Source organism: Nothoprocta perdicaria, unplaced genomic scaffold (assembly GCF_003342845.1).
Source record: "Nothoprocta perdicaria isolate Ctin4 unplaced genomic scaffold, notPer1 scaffold_386, whole genome shotgun sequence".
In the NCBI taxonomy this organism is placed as follows: domain Eukaryota; kingdom Metazoa; phylum Chordata; class Aves; order Tinamiformes; family Tinamidae; genus Nothoprocta; species Nothoprocta perdicaria.
In genome coordinates this window covers 255,823-273,808 of record NW_020455628.1, presented here as the reverse complement: position 1 = coordinate 273,808, position 17,986 = coordinate 255,823, and the positions used below count along the sequence as shown (strand labels likewise).

Below are 17,986 nucleotides of genomic sequence, written 5' to 3'. Positions count from 1 at the left end.
AGATCAAAGTAACTGTTGAGGGAAATACAGTCTAACTGAAATATAATCTGAGTGGAATAACAGTGAAATACATTATCATGGCAGATCTCTGCCCAGACTTTCATTATCTGAATGAGACAGAAGTAAAAGATTCATGGGGTTTGATCCAGGGATGAAGAACCTTGTGCATACTCATGATCTGCCATGCTTTTGTGGTAGCAGCAGCATTGCAGAAGTTCAGAATTTAAGCCCAAGTCGTAGTGGTACATGGTTCTGTCCCACTTATGTGCTAGTTATCCCAAGGCCTGCCAGGTCYGGGTGGATAATATTAGGCTCCAAGAAACAGGATGAGTTTTTTCAACACTGAAATAGACACTACCCCAAAAGAGTTCAGAGTATGCTGTGCAGTTGTTTTCACCTGATGGTTTCAGCTTGGGGAGAATGGTAAGACATCTTCAGATACTGAGTAACCTTTTCTGTATTACAGGCAAAGACACATTCCRAGGAGTTAAGTGGTCAAAATGTGAGAGCGTCTTATGGCACTGCATCACTCACACTGAAGGCTTTCTACTCCTCCAGCCACAGCTCTGTGAAGATACAACCAGTGCAGGCAACGCTGCCCTGTGGGGATGTGCAGMGGGTCACTGTGCATTATCGCATTCTGGCCACAGAGCTGGGGGATGGGGCTGTCAAAGCAGAGTTCTATCACCTGGTGAGTGCAGGTTGGCATGAGCAACCAGCTCTCCATCAGGTCTGTGTCACCACTGTGCTTTTTTGCTAGCAGAGACATACAGCGGTATGTATCAACCCCTCACTCTGTTCCACTTCAGGTTTTGGCCAGAGGATCGCTTGTACATCATGGCCAAACAACTGTACTTCTTGATCCACCACTGGGTAAGAATAGCTAAATGCCAAGGAACAGATTAAAGACCCAATAGGAAAGCCCTTCAGGCGTAAATGGGGAAGGCATGAACAGATCCGAGACTGACAGAAAACAAAAGACTGAAAAATTCAAGAGGAAGTGGCAAAAATGTCACCTTTCCTCTGCCTTTTATTTTCTCTATAATTTTCTGATCAAAATTCTGACAATTCTGATAGAATTGTCAAAGTTTATCTGATGAGTATAAATTACAGGAGTCCTCCAAAGAAACATCCTGTGTCTGTTTCGAAAATTCAGAAGGGAAGTCACTCTCTCCTCCAAAGGCACACTTTTATCAAAGCGCCTTGTAATATAAGGTATCTGTTATCAAATGGCATTAATTTACAGCCTGGTCTAGCTGTGGCCTTCCCAGGAGCAAGGCAGAAGAGTTTTTATCCAAGTAACTGTGTAGAACTATTGTAGAGAATGAGTATGTTCCAGGTAAAATCCTTGGAGACAGACTTCCTTGCATATYCCTATATATTCTCTATTTTTCCATCTCTTTCCAGCTCAGTATAGCGGGACTTTCAGTGTATCTCTGCCCATTGACATCATTTCACCAATGGCTGCCCTCTTTGTTTATATCCCCTTCCCTGAGGGCCAAGTGGCAGCTGATAGCTTCAGACTGAAAGTCTCCAAGTGCTTCAGGAACCATGTAAGTAGTACACAAAATGTTAGGGGTAGATGGATTGGAGCAAAGCTCATCAATTGTAAACTGCCAATGAGTGTCCAGCAGAATGTAATACCCATAGTCCCCCATCTCCTTTATCTCTCCATGTCTTGAGACCCTCCTTTTTGTGCTATTTCAGGTGAAGCTTGGCTTCTCGGACACAGTGGCTCTCCCAGGATCAGCCGTTCATCTCCATTTACAGGCTGCACCAGGCTCCCTGTGTAGCATCCGTGCTGTAGACCAGAGTGTCCTTCTCCTGAGGCCAGCAGCTGAGTTATCCAGGGACAGTGTGAGTCACTCGAGTGCTGAGCTCTGCTGACTTTATATTTAATTTTTTTGAGAATCTAGTTGTGGGCTCTGGATAAGCAGGCACAGTGAATATGTTAATAAATAATTGCATGGGAACAGAATATGGCTTCATAAGAAATAAATGGAGGACAYAAACCTTCAGTCCAATATCTCAATCCATATTGAGGGATCTAATAAAATAACTCTCCATTACCCCCAATACAGCCCAAAGTCCTTCCTTGTTAAACTTAGAGCACTTTGCCACAATGGCAACCAAACGGCAAGAAACTTCCAACTCCTGAACCAATCCATTACAGTACTCTGAAATAAAAATTATGTTAGAAGAAATGCCCAGGGTGTGATAGGTTTCATTTCTCATCTCAACTCACATGAACCAGCCAGTCCTTCTGATCACAGACTGAACAAGAAACAAAGCCTTGGTAGTTGAAGACCACTTATGCTCTAGATTTGTATGTAATTTGGTGAGAGGACTCTTGAAATGTCTCTTGGCAGTCACTTGCTCGTGTGATGTGCTCTGAGTCAGACAAGATGCTCCCATAAGCAGGAAGGGTCTCCTCTCAGTTTGTGTTAAAGGTTAAGTCTGTGAACTTAGTATGGTCACAGCTGGATACCTGTTCCCTAAAGGGATTTGTGTTCATCTCTAGTTCATTTAGTGCTATGCAGCTGAAAACTGTAGGGGCTCTCCATGAAGCTCAAAAACATGTAGAACTGGGCTTTTGTTGCAGGCACAATCTGAGCTATACTTCTGCAATCATAGAGAATCTCTGCATAGAAATTTAAAACTTTCTCGCTCACACAATAACCTGTATTGTTTTGATTCTCTGCCTACAGGTGTACAATATGTTCAGCTATCCTCAAGAGTACCCCAGTGTCATCACAGACTCTTACAGTGACTATTGTACTATCCAGAAGAGTTCGGAAACCATCACGTCCCCTCAAACCACTCTTCCATCAGGAGCAGTGTACAACAGCTATTCTTACGCAGTTTCCCAACCAGACGTTTACGAACTTCTGAAGGTAAACCTAATTTCTATAAACCTTGAAATATCAGAGCTAAGTCCTTTAGAACCCCAGAGCAACTTTACATATCATCTTTTTTTTTTTTTTTTTGGCTGAGCTTCTGAAATTAGAGATCTTTGACACACTATGCTAAATTCCCATTGATAAGGCAGGTCCCTACATCACAGCTCCCCACTTCTGCCAAACTCTACACATCCAGACTTTCTAGAAGTTGGAAGGAAAGTGTCAATATGAGTCAGAGAAGACTGGAAGCTGAAAAAGCAGCTGAGAAAGGGAGAGGAATAAGAGAAAGGATGAGGAAAACAGGGATGGGTAAAGAGGTCAAAGAGGACTAAAATAAGAACAAGTCTATACTAGAGCTGGGAAAAAACTATGTTCACAGAGTAATGACTTTGTGTTTGTTCATCCACATSTGTTTGCACATGTGTCCCCCACAACCCTGACAGTAGAGATTCACCTTTCATCTGAGGAGCCAGAGCCTGGACTCTGGGAGTGATTCCTCATACTCTCCCTATGAAGCTCTTCAGTGAGTCAGAAGTACAAAAACATGCTTAAATGYTAGAAGGCTGAGACAGATAAACCCTCAGACATGTTGCATCTTCCACTGAGCTCTGCCTTATTTTCTTCCTTTTTTTTTCACCAGAATTCAGGTCTAACATTCTTAACCAACCTTGAAATCAAGTCTCCGATTGAGTGCCACACCCAGACTACTTTCTACTACGACTACATGTGTACATCTTGATTTATCCTGTTTCCTTGAAAATCGTGGGTAACATACAGACTGCACAAGGGCAGCCACACATGCAGTGTACTGAGGAACTGGGGTTGGCTTTCAGAGATGAGTAGAAGCTTGCACAGGAGTTGTGCATAGGAAGAGGGGAAAGGTCCTGGCAGTGTGAATGCRTGGTTCAGTGGAGGGGTGGAGGGTTGACTGCATAGAAAGAACATACTTGGAACCTTCTGCTGGCAGATAAGAAGATAATTTCATCTGGGGGATCATGGAAATGAGACAACCATCACAAAAAAAAAAATAGAGTATCTGTTTCAAAGAYCGAGAAAGGTTTTGCTGAAAGCAAGAGAATCAGACAATACTGGCACATAGGGTTATCTAGGCCTTTCTGCAGGGTCTGAARGAACAAGAAATGTTTGTGAATATGTTGAGTTCCTCCTGGAGAAGCATATGCATGTGGTTGAGATCCACTTGCTCAGCTGGGAATGTTGGGGGCTTCTTGAAGAGGACAAAAATTGTGCATGGGATCAAAGCAGGAGTGGGAGGGATGGGCAGTTGAGATTTTCCCATCTGATATCTATCCTGATCTCAAAGATACTCTGTATTTGAATGAATGCTTATATTCCCAATAGCTTATGATGAGCTGGCAAACTCAGACAACTTGGATACAGAGATAGATGTTGCTGTTGAAGCTCCTGAGTTAGACCATGTTGAGCTGGGCAGCGAGGCAGGGCAAGTACGTACCTGGTTTCCAGAGACATTCATCTGGAGTCTGGTCGCCATCAAGTGAGTAATAACAGATTATGATCCCACATGAATCCGAACCTTCTGCCATCCGAATCTGAGAGGGAATGGACATAAGCAGAGCCAGGGCACTTTGCCTCTGTGCCCAAGGAGAGAATTAAAATTCTAAAGAAATAGATAAGGACAATGGAGGTTTAGTTCATTTCCTGGCTCTGAGATTTTTCAAATGGTCTTGGACAACTTAAAATCACAGAATACTGTAGGATGGAAGGGACCTCCAGAGTTCTCTAGCTTAACATCCTGCACAAGATGATTAGATCACACTGCTGTAGTCAATTTCTAAATATCCCCCACAATGGAGATTCCACAGACTCTCTGGTCACCTGTTCCACTGTTCTTATCTTGAGTAAGAATTTCCCCTGTTCAAAATTGTGTCTCTCATCCTATCACTATGCGCCTCTGACTTTATTATCTCTACACCCTCCTGTAAGGTAGCTTTAAAGAACTATAAGGTCTACGCTTACCTTTCACTCTTACAGCTAAAAAAAAGAAACAAACAAACAAACAAAAAACCATACAGTTATTTCATCCTCTACTTTTACATCACATACTCTAACTCACTGACCATCTCAATAGCCCTCCACTGGAATCATTCCAGTATGTCAGTGTCTTGCTTGTAATGAGGGGTACAGTTCTCCAGATGTAGCCCTATAAGGGAGAAACAGAAGGGAAGGACACTTACCTTTAACCTGCTGGCTGCCAAGGGCACACARCTGATTCACACTTAGCTTATCCACCAGGACCCTTTTCCTGCAAAGTTGCTTTCTAGGCATTTGGTGCCTAACCTGTATTGTTGTGTGTTGTATCAGCCACTTCTGTTCCCCTCAGTTAGGTATAATCTGATAACTTGGTGGGGATGCACGCTAACACTTCTTCCAGATCATCAATAAAAGCTGTTAAACTGTATCAGATGGATTATCAATCCCTGAGAGATGCCACAGTTAAGCAGCCACCAACTGGACTTTGTTTCACTGAGCACTACCCTCTGAGCTCAATGATCTAGTCAATTTGCCATTCTCTTTATCATTCACTTATACAGTTCACATTTCACTAACTTGGGTATAAGGATTGACACTACGTCAAAGACCTTATTATAGTCAAGTTATGTAACAACCACAGCTCTCCCCTTATTTACACAGCAAATTATCACAACTTTCTTTGTTCTCCGATATATCAATTTTCTTCATCTGTAAATGGGATATAAGTAATTCAAAATCAACAAGAAGAATCCTTGTTTTTTTTTTTTTTTTTAATATTGTCATTTTAAAATGCATTTATCCAGCCTTTTTCCTCCCATGAATTACCAAGACATCCYCACAAATAACTCAGGAGAAATCTTCACAGGAATGGGGATTACCCCTTCCTCTCTGTTTTGTCCTCAGTGATTCAGGGTCTGCCGAGCTACCTGTCACAGTACCTGACACTATCACAGACTGGAAAGCCATGGCTTTCTGCACCTCGGACAGCCATGGTTTGGGAATCTCAGAAACTATCAGCTTGCAGAGCTTCAAGCCCTTCTTTGTGGAACTCACCTTGCCGTACTCTGTCTTCCGGGGAGAGTCATTCCCCCTCAAAACCAAACTCTTCAGTTACATGGAGCATTGCATGGTGGTAAGTAGCTTCCCACAGCATGGGCGTTGGGCAGAGGGGTGTATGATAACATTACTTACTTCACTGATGGAGGCCCAGACAAGGGTCTGACCCCTCAGAAAGTGGGTAAAAGACACCAAGGACACTCTTTACAAAAGTTCCATGTAGAGCCATCTCTCTCCAGATTATCTTTTCCTATAGGCTCAACCATACTGTGGCAGAACCTCACAGGATTATGAAGGCCATGGTGGCCCACTSGTATAGTAACAGTGCCATTGTCTTGTTTACCATGGGACTCTGGGGTTGATTGWCCTGAACTCCCTTTTTCTTTTTCATCTCTAGCTCCAGCTTAGCCTAATGGACTCTGGAGATTTTGAATTTGTGCACACAAATATCAGTTTCWCTACTTGTCTCTGCCCTGATTCAGCAAAAACATTCTTCTGGGATGTGAAAGCAACAAAACTAGGTAAGAGAGACAAAGTAGGGACAGGGTCTAAGACAGGAGTGGGAAATAGTGGCAGAGCTGTTTGAGATGTCTAGACCTGGAGTGGAAGGGAAGGTGGCCTACTACACAAAGTATGAACAACTGACCTTAGGCTGAGCAAACTGAAATGTTGCCATGGTGTGCAATCTGGTCTTTCTATGTTTTGCTGTTTAGGGGAGGTAAATTTCACTGTCACTGCTGAAGCGATTCAACAGGAAGATATTTGCACTCAGAGTGCAGCTTTTGTGCCAGAGACCGGAGGGAAGGATACAGTTGTTAAACATCTGCTGGTGAAGGTCAGAGTCTGTTCCATGTTCCTAGAGGAATCAGTACTTTCTCAGACTCAAAGAAACCCAATGAAATGGCTCTTAGAGAGTTCACCAGTAGGGTAAATATTTCTCRAAGAATCTAGTAGAGAAGTGATTCTGCAAGTGAAGCTGTGTTGGGGCATGTGCTGAAGAMAGTAGCTCAGGCCATGCTCTGAGACCCAGAGCTATCAGAATTGCTTGCTATCAGGGCCTTGGGGATGGTGTCAGTATAGAAATTTAGAAACCTGTTTCCCAGCAATAATTTACAAGTAACAGATATCCATGCTGCCTACGTGAGGTCCTTTGCAGGACATCCTATGACAAAGGTGTTGGGTACCCAGCTAACGTCTCCCTTCTGAGCTGACTAGCCTTCTTCCCACCAGGCAGAGGGACTGTTGGAAGAAAAGACTCACACATCCTTTCTGTGCCCAAAAGGTAAGTGTGGGTACTCCAGAGAGAATGGTCCCTGGGCCTGTGTATGTGCATGGATCCAGAAGACCAAAAAGAAGCAGTGTCATCTTCAAATATCTCCAGTCTGGAGGGGCATGGTAACATCTCATGTCTGGAGGGGAATGGAAAGGAGAAAACTGGGGACCTTGGAGCATTCTTAGGAAGTTTGTTAAGAGGCAATTAGGTTGAATGGGATGCCATTCAACTCCCTCCAGTATCTCAACCTCCTGACAGCACCAAGCCACTGTGTAACCACATAAAGTCACACATCTGTGGATGGCCTGATCACTGTGTCATCCTATCAATCATATGAATTCTAACTTCAGTTCCATGACCAGGTGATCCCAACCCTGTTTATGCTTTCACTATAGCATGTCTGTGTGTTTTCCATCTCCCTCGCCTATTTTTGTACTGATGCTTTTTCCATTTGCAGGAACTTCTGTTTCACAGACAATCACCTTCACTATGCCAGAGAATATGGTCCCTGGGTCAGCAAGAGCTCACATTCTTTTCTTAGGTGAGCTCTAGGAGATCTTGGAAATTAAGATTTTTCCCTGCAGGATGCTTTTCTTCTATTACCACCACCGTATCTTCTGTAGTAAAGTGAGTAACAAAAAGAATTTTATACAGTGAGATGTAATGCAGGGCTCCTAGGACTTCCAGGAAAGCATGCCATTCCATCCTCTTTTATACAAGTGACACTGTGACATATGGATTTGTAACTTCGCCCAGCCAAGGGCAAGATAGGAGGAGTACCACATCAATACTTCTACCAGCCTGTTCCTTTGACCACTTAGTTCTACAATGCCACAGGCTTGTTGACATTAATGTCTCTCCAGTGTGAGGTGAACTGAACGCCAYGTTAGTGTGTTATTTGGAGAATTAGTGGCTACAGAAGTTTTTTGTATGCTAAAACATGTAAAGCTCTCTAAACCATGAATCTGTCACCCAGGAGACATTTTGGGAACAGCACTTAGCAACACAGACAAACTCCTCCAAATGTCCAGTGGCTGTGGAGAACAGAACATGGTTCATTTTGCTCCTAATGTCTTCATCACAAGATACCTTGAACAGACAGGACAACTGACTCCAGAAATCAAACAGAAAGCAGTTGGCTACCTGGAAAGTGGTAAGATGATTTCTGTTCATGCTGGATTATTAAATGGTAATGTTCACTAAGCTGGGTTGTTATATGGACATGTAAGCAGAAACCTTGGTGCTGAGTATTCAGTTTCAGCATTTCAACTGAAACTCACCTGCTGATGAAATTCATCATTTCACCTGATGAAATTCATCATTTATTCAGTGAAATTCCCTGATATTTTTGGAATTACAATGGTGTAATCAGGCTTCTGTGTCTCCACTAAAGAATGGTAAAATATATCCCTCTGAAAGCCCTTTGTTGAGTTTTCATAGACAATACTATCTCTAACTATCACATACTTATTGGAGGGAAGGGTTGTCACCTCGAGAATGTGGCTGACAAAATATCTTCACTGTCTCCTACCTCTTTCCACAGGATATCAGCAGCAACTCTTGTATAAGCACACAGATGGCTCATATAGTGCCTTTGGGGAAGGAAGCGAGCCAGGGAACACATGGTAAGCAGAGATCTCCAGAAACAGTTGCAGGAAGCATCTGGATCTGGTTGTGCTCAAGCAGACCTAGATTCTGGCAACTGGGGATTCTGAGTGAGTCTGGAGATGTGAAGTTATTTCGAACAGAAACCACTCCTGAGCATTTCAGAAGAGAACCACATCAATGAACTGATTTGGGGTAACCTTGTTTGAACATTTGTGCTTGGGCACAATTGAGCATCTACCTCTGAAGACTTAGCTTCAATTTTTTGTTCTTCCCAAGATTTGCAGGGTGCATTGTTTACAGCGAAAGAGAGATTTCTATATGAGAGAGGTTGAATGAGCAACCTGAATGTTAAATATCAGTCCTTCTGGTTTTACATCATATACAGGCATCATGTTGGGATCGACAGAGATCCGGGAGGATTTTTCTCTCTCTCTTAAATATTCTCTTGCTACAAAGGGAAAAATCTGATCTTCAGCTACAGACTTCAAGACTATCTATCTCATGGCTATTGCTTYCAGTTCATCCCATTGCTAAAGGCCTTGGGCTGCTGGTATTTCTACAGGGATGAGGTAGCAGAATATTCATACTTCTGTCCCCCTGACTATCAGTGCTCATTCAGTCTGTTTTTCTTCTCTCCTCCTTGGCTCTAGGCTGACTGCTCTTGTCCTCAAGACATTTAGCCAAGCCCAGGACTTCATCCACATAGATAAGCAAAATATACAGGATGCTGCCTTTGCCCTGATAAAAAGTCAGACAACTTCTGGCTGCTTCCAGAGTGTGGGGAAGCTCTTCAACAATGGCCTAATGGTATGGTATGTTTTGGCTGCTCATTAGGCACAAAGCCTCCCTTGGATTATGTTCAGGGTTGTGATCAGTCATGGTGCTGCTTCTTCAGGTTGTGGATGATGGAGGTTTGCATTTGATGATACCCATATGCAAACTGCACCAATGCACTCAAATCCAAACACACTCCTTAAAACCAAAAATGCTTTCAAGCTCTCCATTATTCCTTGATTAGTAGCTTTAGTTTCCTTTCCTATTAATGAGTTGCCTTTTCTTCCTTCACTCTGGGCCCCCACTGTATAGAGAACAAATGAGATTGATGGCAGCCCCTTGAGAGATTCACCTTTCCAGGAGTGCGACATACACACTCAGAAACAGAACACTTGTACGTGTGCAGGCCACTGACAAAAGCAGAACCATTAACGGTTCGCCATACAGACAAGTGTCTTGATTTTCCAAGTGTAAAGAAGAGTATTTTTTTACTTTACCCCACAAAAGCTGTTTTTCTCTTTGCTCCTCCACACCTTGCACTATCCCAGCTCTCAAGTGAGAGGGCCTTCTTCTTCCTTAGAAGAAGGAAAGGATCAGCACTGTTGTCTATGCAGACTTGGAATCAACTTAGAAACCAAGAGGCACTGGAAAATTCTCTCTCCTCACGGCAGCTCTCCTCTGTTTTCTGATGACTGCAGGGTGCAGTAGAGGAAGGACTGGGGCTGAGCTCAGTGATCATCACAGCTCTCATACATTCAGGGATGCCACGTTCTGTGAGTATCAATAGCAGGGATATGCTGTATGCATAACCTCTTGACAGACAAGTATATTTAAGGTCTGCCTATGTTCATATATATAGCGACCATTTTTTTTTCCATGTGTGTCTTGTCTCTATCCCCACTCCTCTGTACATATTCTTCCCTCAGACACCTTGCCAGCAATTGGTGTGCTTTCATTTGTATCCTAGGACCCAGTTTTGCGGAAAGCTCTGAAATGTATTAAAGACTTGGTCAATGCGGATACTGGCAGTTCAAACCTCTACAGCCTAGCACTAGCTGCAAATGCCTTTGCAGCAGCAGGTGATAAGGCAATGATGCAGAAAATCCTCAAAAGATTGGATAAGTCAGCCATAAAATCAGGTACCAGAGTCTGTGAGGTGGGAGTGAGGGACATGGGCAGAATTGTGTGGAGACCATGTAACTGCAGGGCAGGAATGGGGAACACTATCAGAGCTGTGTGGGGAGCCCGATGCTACAATATTCTGTTTGCCACGCTGACACAGGCTGTATCCATAACATGAGACAGACTTGCTTTAAGAATGGTCTATCAATCCTAGTCTCCCAAACTAGGGGCACTTCATGGATAGTCCTTCCTAGCCTGCAGTTGTTTCATTATTAGCAAAAGCAAGATGTGGAGCATAAGAAGGAAGATAAGCATCTTATTTTGTCCCAATATACTTGTTCACTCAATATCTAAGCACTGGGGTTGAGGAGGATTCTAAGGTCTTTAGATAAAGCTACATACCCCATAAGTTTTCCCATTCTACCCCTAGATGACCAAATGTTCTGGAGTCAACAGTCCAAAAAGGAAGAGGAGTCCCTAGACTGGTATCAGACATCATCTGTTGATGTGGAATTGACATCTAGTATCCTCATGGCTCACCTTTCAAAGTCAAGTCTGTCTTCAGATGACATCAGAAAAGCATCCCAGATTGTGTCTTGGCTCACCAAGCAGCAAAATCCCTATGGAGGCTTTGCTTCAACTCAGGTAATTCACTGGAGCCATTAGCAGCAAAGAAACTGCTCTCAGCTGGGGCATGTGAGAACAGGTTCTAGAAAAGTCTGCCTGTAGGGGTTAAAAGGGGTGAATCCAAATACTTGAGCTCTTCTGAGCTACTTCCATACTAGAGAATCCAAGGGGAAAGTTCACCTCTGGCTTTGGGCTGTAGCTCTAGTACAAGGAAGGGAAAAGCTAAGGAGTAGACATGCATAGGAATCAAGAACACTATTTTATTTGATGTTTATCTTTTCCCTCAGGATACGGTGGTTGCCTTAGAAGCCCTAGCCCTGTATGCAACCAAGACTTTTAGCAAAGAGGGCCCTGATCTTCAGGCTTCTCTTTCCTCTAAAGGCTTCAGCCAAAACATCCAGATAAACAACACCAATCGGCTCCTTCTACAGACAGTGGAGCTGGCAACCATTCACAGAGAGTACCATGTGCGCGTACAGGGCCATGGGTGTCTCTTCCTGCAGGTAAGCCCAGACCGGGAAGCAAGATCTGCCTGGGAAAAAGCCCTGCAAAATCAGGGAAGCTCTCACTTTGTTCTTTAGTCAGGACTGAAAATAGACTGTAGTGACTTACAGAAATGCAGGGCCTCAGGGCTGATAGGAGTRGCTGGGATTCAATGGAAAAGGCACAGTAGTTTCCTGTTTGAAGTTTGGACTGTCTCCACCTAGTCAGAGCTGTACTTCTCCTCTAAGAATCCAGGTAATAACAATCAGGAACAGTTCAATAGCACAATCTCTCCTTCCAACAGATCATTTTCTTTTATGACAGTTGAAGGCAGCAAACAACATCCCAATCCTAGGTAAGGATATTTGACAGCAAACAGCTGCTATTTTTTTGCCAACTAGCTTCTTTCTGTCTCTCCTGATAGGCCATCCTGAGGTACAACATACCTCCCCAGAGAAACAACCTCACTTTTGCGCTGTCTGTGCAGACAGAATGCACCTTGCCCAATGCCACCCAGTTTCCTGTCACTGTCCACGCACGGTAGGAGACACTCAACTGTCCTTTCCTTCCCCTACACTGAAAGGTTTTTTGGCCTGCAGTAGCTTCTAGATGGCCAGGATTCCCCTTTCCTCGTGAGATCCAAGTGCTAAGACTTCCTTGTTCTTTTAATTAGACTCTCCTCAGCTGGGGGAAAGGAACTAGGCCCTGTAGGGATAGTTTAGGTCTATTCTCTTCATTGCATAGGTTCTCCCAAGGTCTACAGATCTCACCTCCTTACTTAATGAGGTCTTAAAACACTAGTGTTGTGAAACTCTTCTGGGAATGATTGCTGACCTCATGTCAAAGTCTTCCCTTCCCTACTCCTGTCTGGTCGTCCCATCAGCCTCCTCTGCTTTTTTTTCTGCCTCATTTAGGCCAGAACTGCCAAAATAACAAGCAGAAAATATGATATTTCCAGCTCTGTGTAGAGGCTGCCCTGTCCATAAACCTTTTAAGGATTCCTCTTGGCTTAGCATAGCTGAGAGAGATCAGGGAAGACAAAGAAATCATTACAGTGCAGAAACAGATATGTTTATAGGACGAGCACTGAAAGGTGGATCCCTCCACCTTAGTGGCAAAGATGAGCTGGAGTATCTGTGGAGATCATATCAAAGTAATATTAGTGCTGTTCCTTGGTTTCCTGTTGCAGATATACAGGAAACCGTGTGTCCACCAACATGGTCCTGATCCAAATGGAACTGCTTTCTGGATACAGCCCTGTGGCAGATTCCCTGGAAGAGGTGAGATTGTAAATTTGCTTCCATCTGGGGTGGAAATGGTGACAGATGCCCATGCTGCAGCATTGTAAGCAATCATGCAAGATTGTAAGCATGTTTGGGAAYATTCTTGTGGGCAGGACCTCTTCCCAAGAGGTCTTTATAGTTGACCCTTCAGGGCCACAGGAGGTCTTCACTTTGTCTTGCTCAACCTCAAGCTTTTGTTTGGTCCCATGAAAATTTTGTCCAGGCACTCACAAGCACAAATTCCCCTGACTATTTCTGCTTTCTGATAGACTGTTTCTGACGGGGTGTTTTATCTATTTTTAGCTAAAGAAAATGCCTTTAGTGAAGAAAGTTGAAAGTGAAGCTGACCGAGTTATTCTCTATCTGGATGAAGTGAGTGAATTTAGATTAATCTGATCATTATGAGGATCATGAGTTTGCAGGTTATTTTTTTAGGGTACTCTTGTATATCTTGATCCATGTGTATTTTAAGTAGTACTATTGTTGACTGCATGTAAGCTGTGTAAATGTAGTAGAAAGCATCCAAGATTGCTCATGGAGTTTGCTAGGCTTACTCAACATTAAACCAGATGGTTTTAAGAGCAGCAATACTCACACAGCCTCATTAGTCAATAGATTAGCAACTGCTTAGTCTTTCACTATCCACGTGTAGAGCTCAACAATACTAGGAACAAGAGCTTTCATGAATTTGAAAACCTCTGAATTTCCAAGGAGAACTTCCACATTTCTCTGGGATGTGGCTCTTCATCCCCACTTGCATATAAGCTGAGCTACRTTAACTTCATAGTGAACTAGTTATTTTAGTGTTGACTGTATTACACTTGCAGAAGAGCTGTTTTTGGTGTATCTACAGCACATAGCAGAAAGGCAGTATGGAGAAAGATTAGGCTGCCCAAAAGCACAAAACAGAACCCACTGAATATCAGCTCAAATAATAGCCATCCAACAGATGTTCATCTGCACCTTGTATTTGTCTAGCCTAGCAGGCTCTGTGAGATCACAGAATAAGAGCTGATCTAACGTGACTTTACAGGAACAAATAGCAACTGAGGCYTGATGCAGAAAAGGAAGCCCCGCACAAAGGAATTCAGAGCAGAAATAAAGGGGAATGTGGGATGTGTTGGGAACACTAGTACTACATTTAGATACCTAATGCTCATTGATTCTATCACTTCGATATCTCTTGTGAACTAAATTTATTGCCTGCAAGTGAGATATGATCATGGAGTTTGAGGTAAAAGATATCTCTGAGATGGAATGAAAGGCAGAACGGATTTGCCACAGTGATGAAGCCTTCACAGAAGCCTGTGTGAAAACAGATTGAAGGGATTGTCTTAAAAGACTTTGGTCTGGCATTAATCTTTGCATCTGTTGGCTTTAGCTGACTCGCCAGCCTCAGATCTACACCTTGTTGGTGCAGCAGAACACACAGGTCAAGGACCTTAAGCCTGCTAACATCAAGGTCTATGATTACTACATGCCAGGTGAGCTCGGAAATCTCAAAAATGTAACACTGGAAGGAACTTTCTGAAATTGTCTGGTCCATCTCTGACATATTAATTTAACCTCCCTTTAAAAATTCTTTAGTGATTCACCTTCTTTGGCTTTAAAATTGTGAATCCTCTTTCCCCCAAAACTTGCAAGTTTGAAGCTAGTATGTGGCTTCACTTAGTATCTAACTCTTCCAACTGGAGGGGAGCCAGAAGTTCCAAGCTGTGCTTTTGKACATTCATTTTGTGAGGGGATAGCTTAGAATAATGACAGTGACAATAATTTGGGTTTTCTGTGGTCCCTAATGGGAGGAAAAGCTAAAAATGTGTCAGGGATTTTTATTTTTTCAGAAAGTGAGGAATACCATAACAGTGCTTGTTAGGACATATGGCTTCCAAAGTTTACAGATGTGTGAATCCAGGCTAACTGCAGAGCAGAAACTTTAACATGTACAAGTGATTTCAGGTGTCACAGTGGCAGTAGTCTTGTCATGTAAACAGAGAGCACACCTCTCCCAGAAGCACAGGTACAATGTTGGTTTGCTTTAGTGATTTTTTGGTGGGTATATTTCAATGGCACTTTTTTTTCTCTCCTCTTACAGAAGAAACTACAGTGATGAGCTACAGTGCCCCTTGCAACTAAGGTGAGGGTTCAACACGTCTTTTGCCATCACGGAGCATGATTCTGAAGTTGATGGAGAGGAAGGGAGATGCAGGCTAGGATCCTTGGTCAAGAAACTTTCCACATGGCAGGTTGAGAGTATGAAGTGATTAGTGGAACTAAGAGTGGTTTCCTGTATCCCAGTGGTTAAAACAAGGGAAAGAGAAAACTGCACTTAAAGGGTTGAGGTGCTCATGAGCTCATGACAGAGTTGGGGGTGTGCTACAGAAAATAAAGGCTGCCTATCCTAAGTCATGCCACTAATGCTACCATTGTGGATTGATTACGCTTTCCTCTAGTCAATACAGTTCTTATATGTGTCATTTCCCCTGCAGTTCCAGAGCCTTCCAGCCCTCTGCATGCAATAATTCACGTACACCTTCATAGCAGAATCCTGATTCCTTTTCATTCCTAGGTCTTTTGGAGTCCCAGCCTGTCTTGTGGTTCTTGCCAGGAAATTAGCACCTGTCCCATTCTGTTTCCAAGCTGGGCAAAGTCACAGCTTGATCTCTGAGTGCCTGGTCTTGTCCGAGGTCTGATATATCCACATTCTTCCTTGTCTGCAGTCCATGAGCTGCAGAAAAACACCCGGTTCATGAGGAACCAGGCACTATATGTGCCACTAATACGTGAAACAATCTCTCCATTTCTTAGATGAAAGACATTGTTGGGGATACCCTGTGGTTGTGGGCAATAAGCATGTATGCAACATTTAAGCATGTATTTAACACTGATACCTTCAGTGGGATATGCACAGCCCAACTCTAAAATGCCTACCATCTATCTTGGTGGAGATTCTGCTTTAGACTTCGCACGTGGCGCAGAAACATAGGCTAAGGGGCCGATTAGGAAAAACCCTATCCCTGATGACTTGACAGTTCTGATTGGTCATGAAGAACACAAAGTTCCTATTCATTAGTTGTAATACTTCAAGCTTCTTGTCCCTTGTTGTCTCCACAGGAACAGGGACAGACCCATCCTCTGGAACCTTTATACCACAGTCCTTTTTCATYTATGCTGCAGCCACCATGTGGAGATGAGATGTGAAGAAAGGAAATGTTTGAAATCGCCTSCTGATCAGTTAGTTTCCTAATGGCTCAGACGGTACCTGACACTTTATCAAAAGTCAGGAGACTCAGATAATCTGGCTGAATGATTATCTAGGCATAATGTTTTTCTCCAAAATCAGGAAAATCATGTTTAAGAGTACCCAGGAAAAATCATCAGCTCAGTTTTGTGTGCCCATACAAGGGTAAAACTCTTCCCTTCCAACAGACTTGCACAGGAGGAGGTGGAGCATATACCAAAGCAGATTTGCTGCTAGGAGAAAGTGGTCATCACACAGCCTGAGCTGAGGCAAGGGAATCCTGTCAACCACTCCTTTGGCCAACTGCATTTTAGATGTATCTACTAAGTGCAATTGGCAAGGAGCTATTGCTGAGAAGGCATGAGGACTTATAGTCTCAATGGAGTTATATTACTGTTCGGAGACRGTCTCAAAGCAGAGTTAAAGGCAAGGGAGCTTGGAGAAAGAGTGTGGGAGATGCATCTTTCACAGCACGTTCAATTGCATCTTGTTCCCAAAGCTGCAGAGGACATTGCATGGAGTGCTAGGAAAATAACATATGAAGTCCATAGAAAAGCAGTAGAGTAGCTTCAAAATTTGTACATTAGAAACAGTAGAAATGGGCTGGCTCTGTAGTTCATCAACAACTGGCACAATGACAGCAGGGTCAGGGTGATGCTTATTTTAATTCCTCTTCTCAGGCATACCCAGATACATAACCCTTCCCCGCTTCTGCCTGCCCACCTTGAGGTTTCCACAACGTAGACACAGATAATGGATTGTGGTGATCCCAAAGTCCAACCACTGAGCCACAAGGTGACATATGTTCAAGTTTAATGTGGGCAGCATCCCAGATGGGGCATCCCTTCTATTCAGTGCCCAACCTGGAAAGTAAGGCAAAGGCAAGAGTCACCAGCTGGCAGCTTCCCTCCTGTTCTTGATCACAACTGTGGGAACTTGGGCTTTCCTTTCTGAGGAGCCATGTGGGACTGTGGAGGACATAAGCTAGGACAAACAAGAATGGAATGACTCATTCCCTCCCATGCCTATCACTGTGAAGCAAACTTCGTGTTTGCTGATAGTGTAGCTGGCTACCTAGGCAGGTCCCCAGGCAGTACTCTCTCCAAAGGATGTGACAGGATGCAGCACTTGCTGTGTGAAGATTCGGTTTTATCCTTTCAGAAAGGACTTCTCCATATTTTTCCTGGCTTCAAGCTAATAAAAACATGTCACCCCCTTTTTGACAGCTGAGCATGTCACCCAACAAGACAAATATTACATCTTCTCAGGTGCAACTTGCTTCTTTGGCTTCCCGAATCACCAGTCTCCTATCCTGCAATGAATGTACAGGTGTAAAGAAGTGGGGTACCATCTAAGTCTGAGGCCACTTGTTAGCACAGGYGATTGTAGCTCTGTATTCTCATTTCATATAAGATGGCTACTAGGTTCAGCCATTCCTTCTTCACTCCCATTTAGACAGAGGCTGTGCCTGTCTGTTACCCACTAGAGCCTTTCAGCTTCCTTTCTGACTGCAAAAGAGATTGAAGACTAGCTGCACACATCCAGCCACAGGTAAACTGACAGTTACTCATTCTTGCTGGATATATGCTCTCCAATAATAATAATAATAATA

The 17,986-nt window shown here is 43.4% G+C and overlaps 1 protein-coding gene across 5 annotated transcripts in view; it reads left to right on the top strand.

Moving 5' to 3' along the window:
* The window catches only part of LOC112952032 (alpha-2-macroglobulin-like protein 1), a 29,948-nt gene that overhangs the window by 10,456 nt on the left and 1,506 nt on the right, over window positions 1–17,986 (top strand). Inside the window, exons 12-36 of one of the 5 annotated variants that reach the window (XM_026044809.1) lie at window positions 467–691; window positions 810–873; window positions 1,408–1,553; window positions 1,708–1,857; window positions 2,709–2,894; window positions 3,541–3,628; window positions 4,260–4,413; window positions 5,814–6,042; window positions 6,364–6,487; window positions 6,680–6,801; window positions 7,197–7,248; window positions 7,697–7,780; window positions 8,216–8,392; window positions 8,783–8,864; window positions 9,498–9,654; window positions 10,320–10,394; window positions 10,589–10,760; window positions 11,174–11,388; window positions 11,658–11,873; window positions 12,278–12,393; window positions 13,043–13,133; window positions 13,440–13,508; window positions 14,518–14,620; window positions 15,229–15,270; window positions 16,248–16,580. In XM_026044809.1, the coding sequence (XP_025900594.1) occupies window positions 467–691; window positions 810–873; window positions 1,408–1,553; window positions 1,708–1,857; window positions 2,709–2,894; window positions 3,541–3,628; window positions 4,260–4,413; window positions 5,814–6,042; window positions 6,364–6,487; window positions 6,680–6,801; window positions 7,197–7,248; window positions 7,697–7,780; window positions 8,216–8,392; window positions 8,783–8,864; window positions 9,498–9,654; window positions 10,320–10,394; window positions 10,589–10,760; window positions 11,174–11,388; window positions 11,658–11,873; window positions 12,278–12,393; window positions 13,043–13,133; window positions 13,440–13,508; window positions 14,518–14,620; window positions 15,229–15,269 (3,138 nt within the window). In that variant the 3' untranslated portion in view covers window position 15,270; window positions 16,248–16,580. Of the gene's footprint in view, window positions 1–466; window positions 692–809; window positions 874–1,407; window positions 1,554–1,707; window positions 1,858–2,708; window positions 2,895–3,540; window positions 3,629–4,259; window positions 4,414–5,813; window positions 6,043–6,363; window positions 6,488–6,679; window positions 6,802–7,196; window positions 7,249–7,696; window positions 7,781–8,215; window positions 8,393–8,782; window positions 8,865–9,497; window positions 9,655–10,319; window positions 10,395–10,588; window positions 10,761–11,173; window positions 11,389–11,657; window positions 11,874–12,277; window positions 12,394–13,042; window positions 13,134–13,439; window positions 13,509–14,517; window positions 14,621–15,228; window positions 15,424–16,247; window positions 16,581–17,986 lie in introns of those variants that run through there. The other 4 variants (XM_026044811.1, XM_026044812.1, XM_026044810.1 and 1 more) reach the window with 4 other exon arrangements.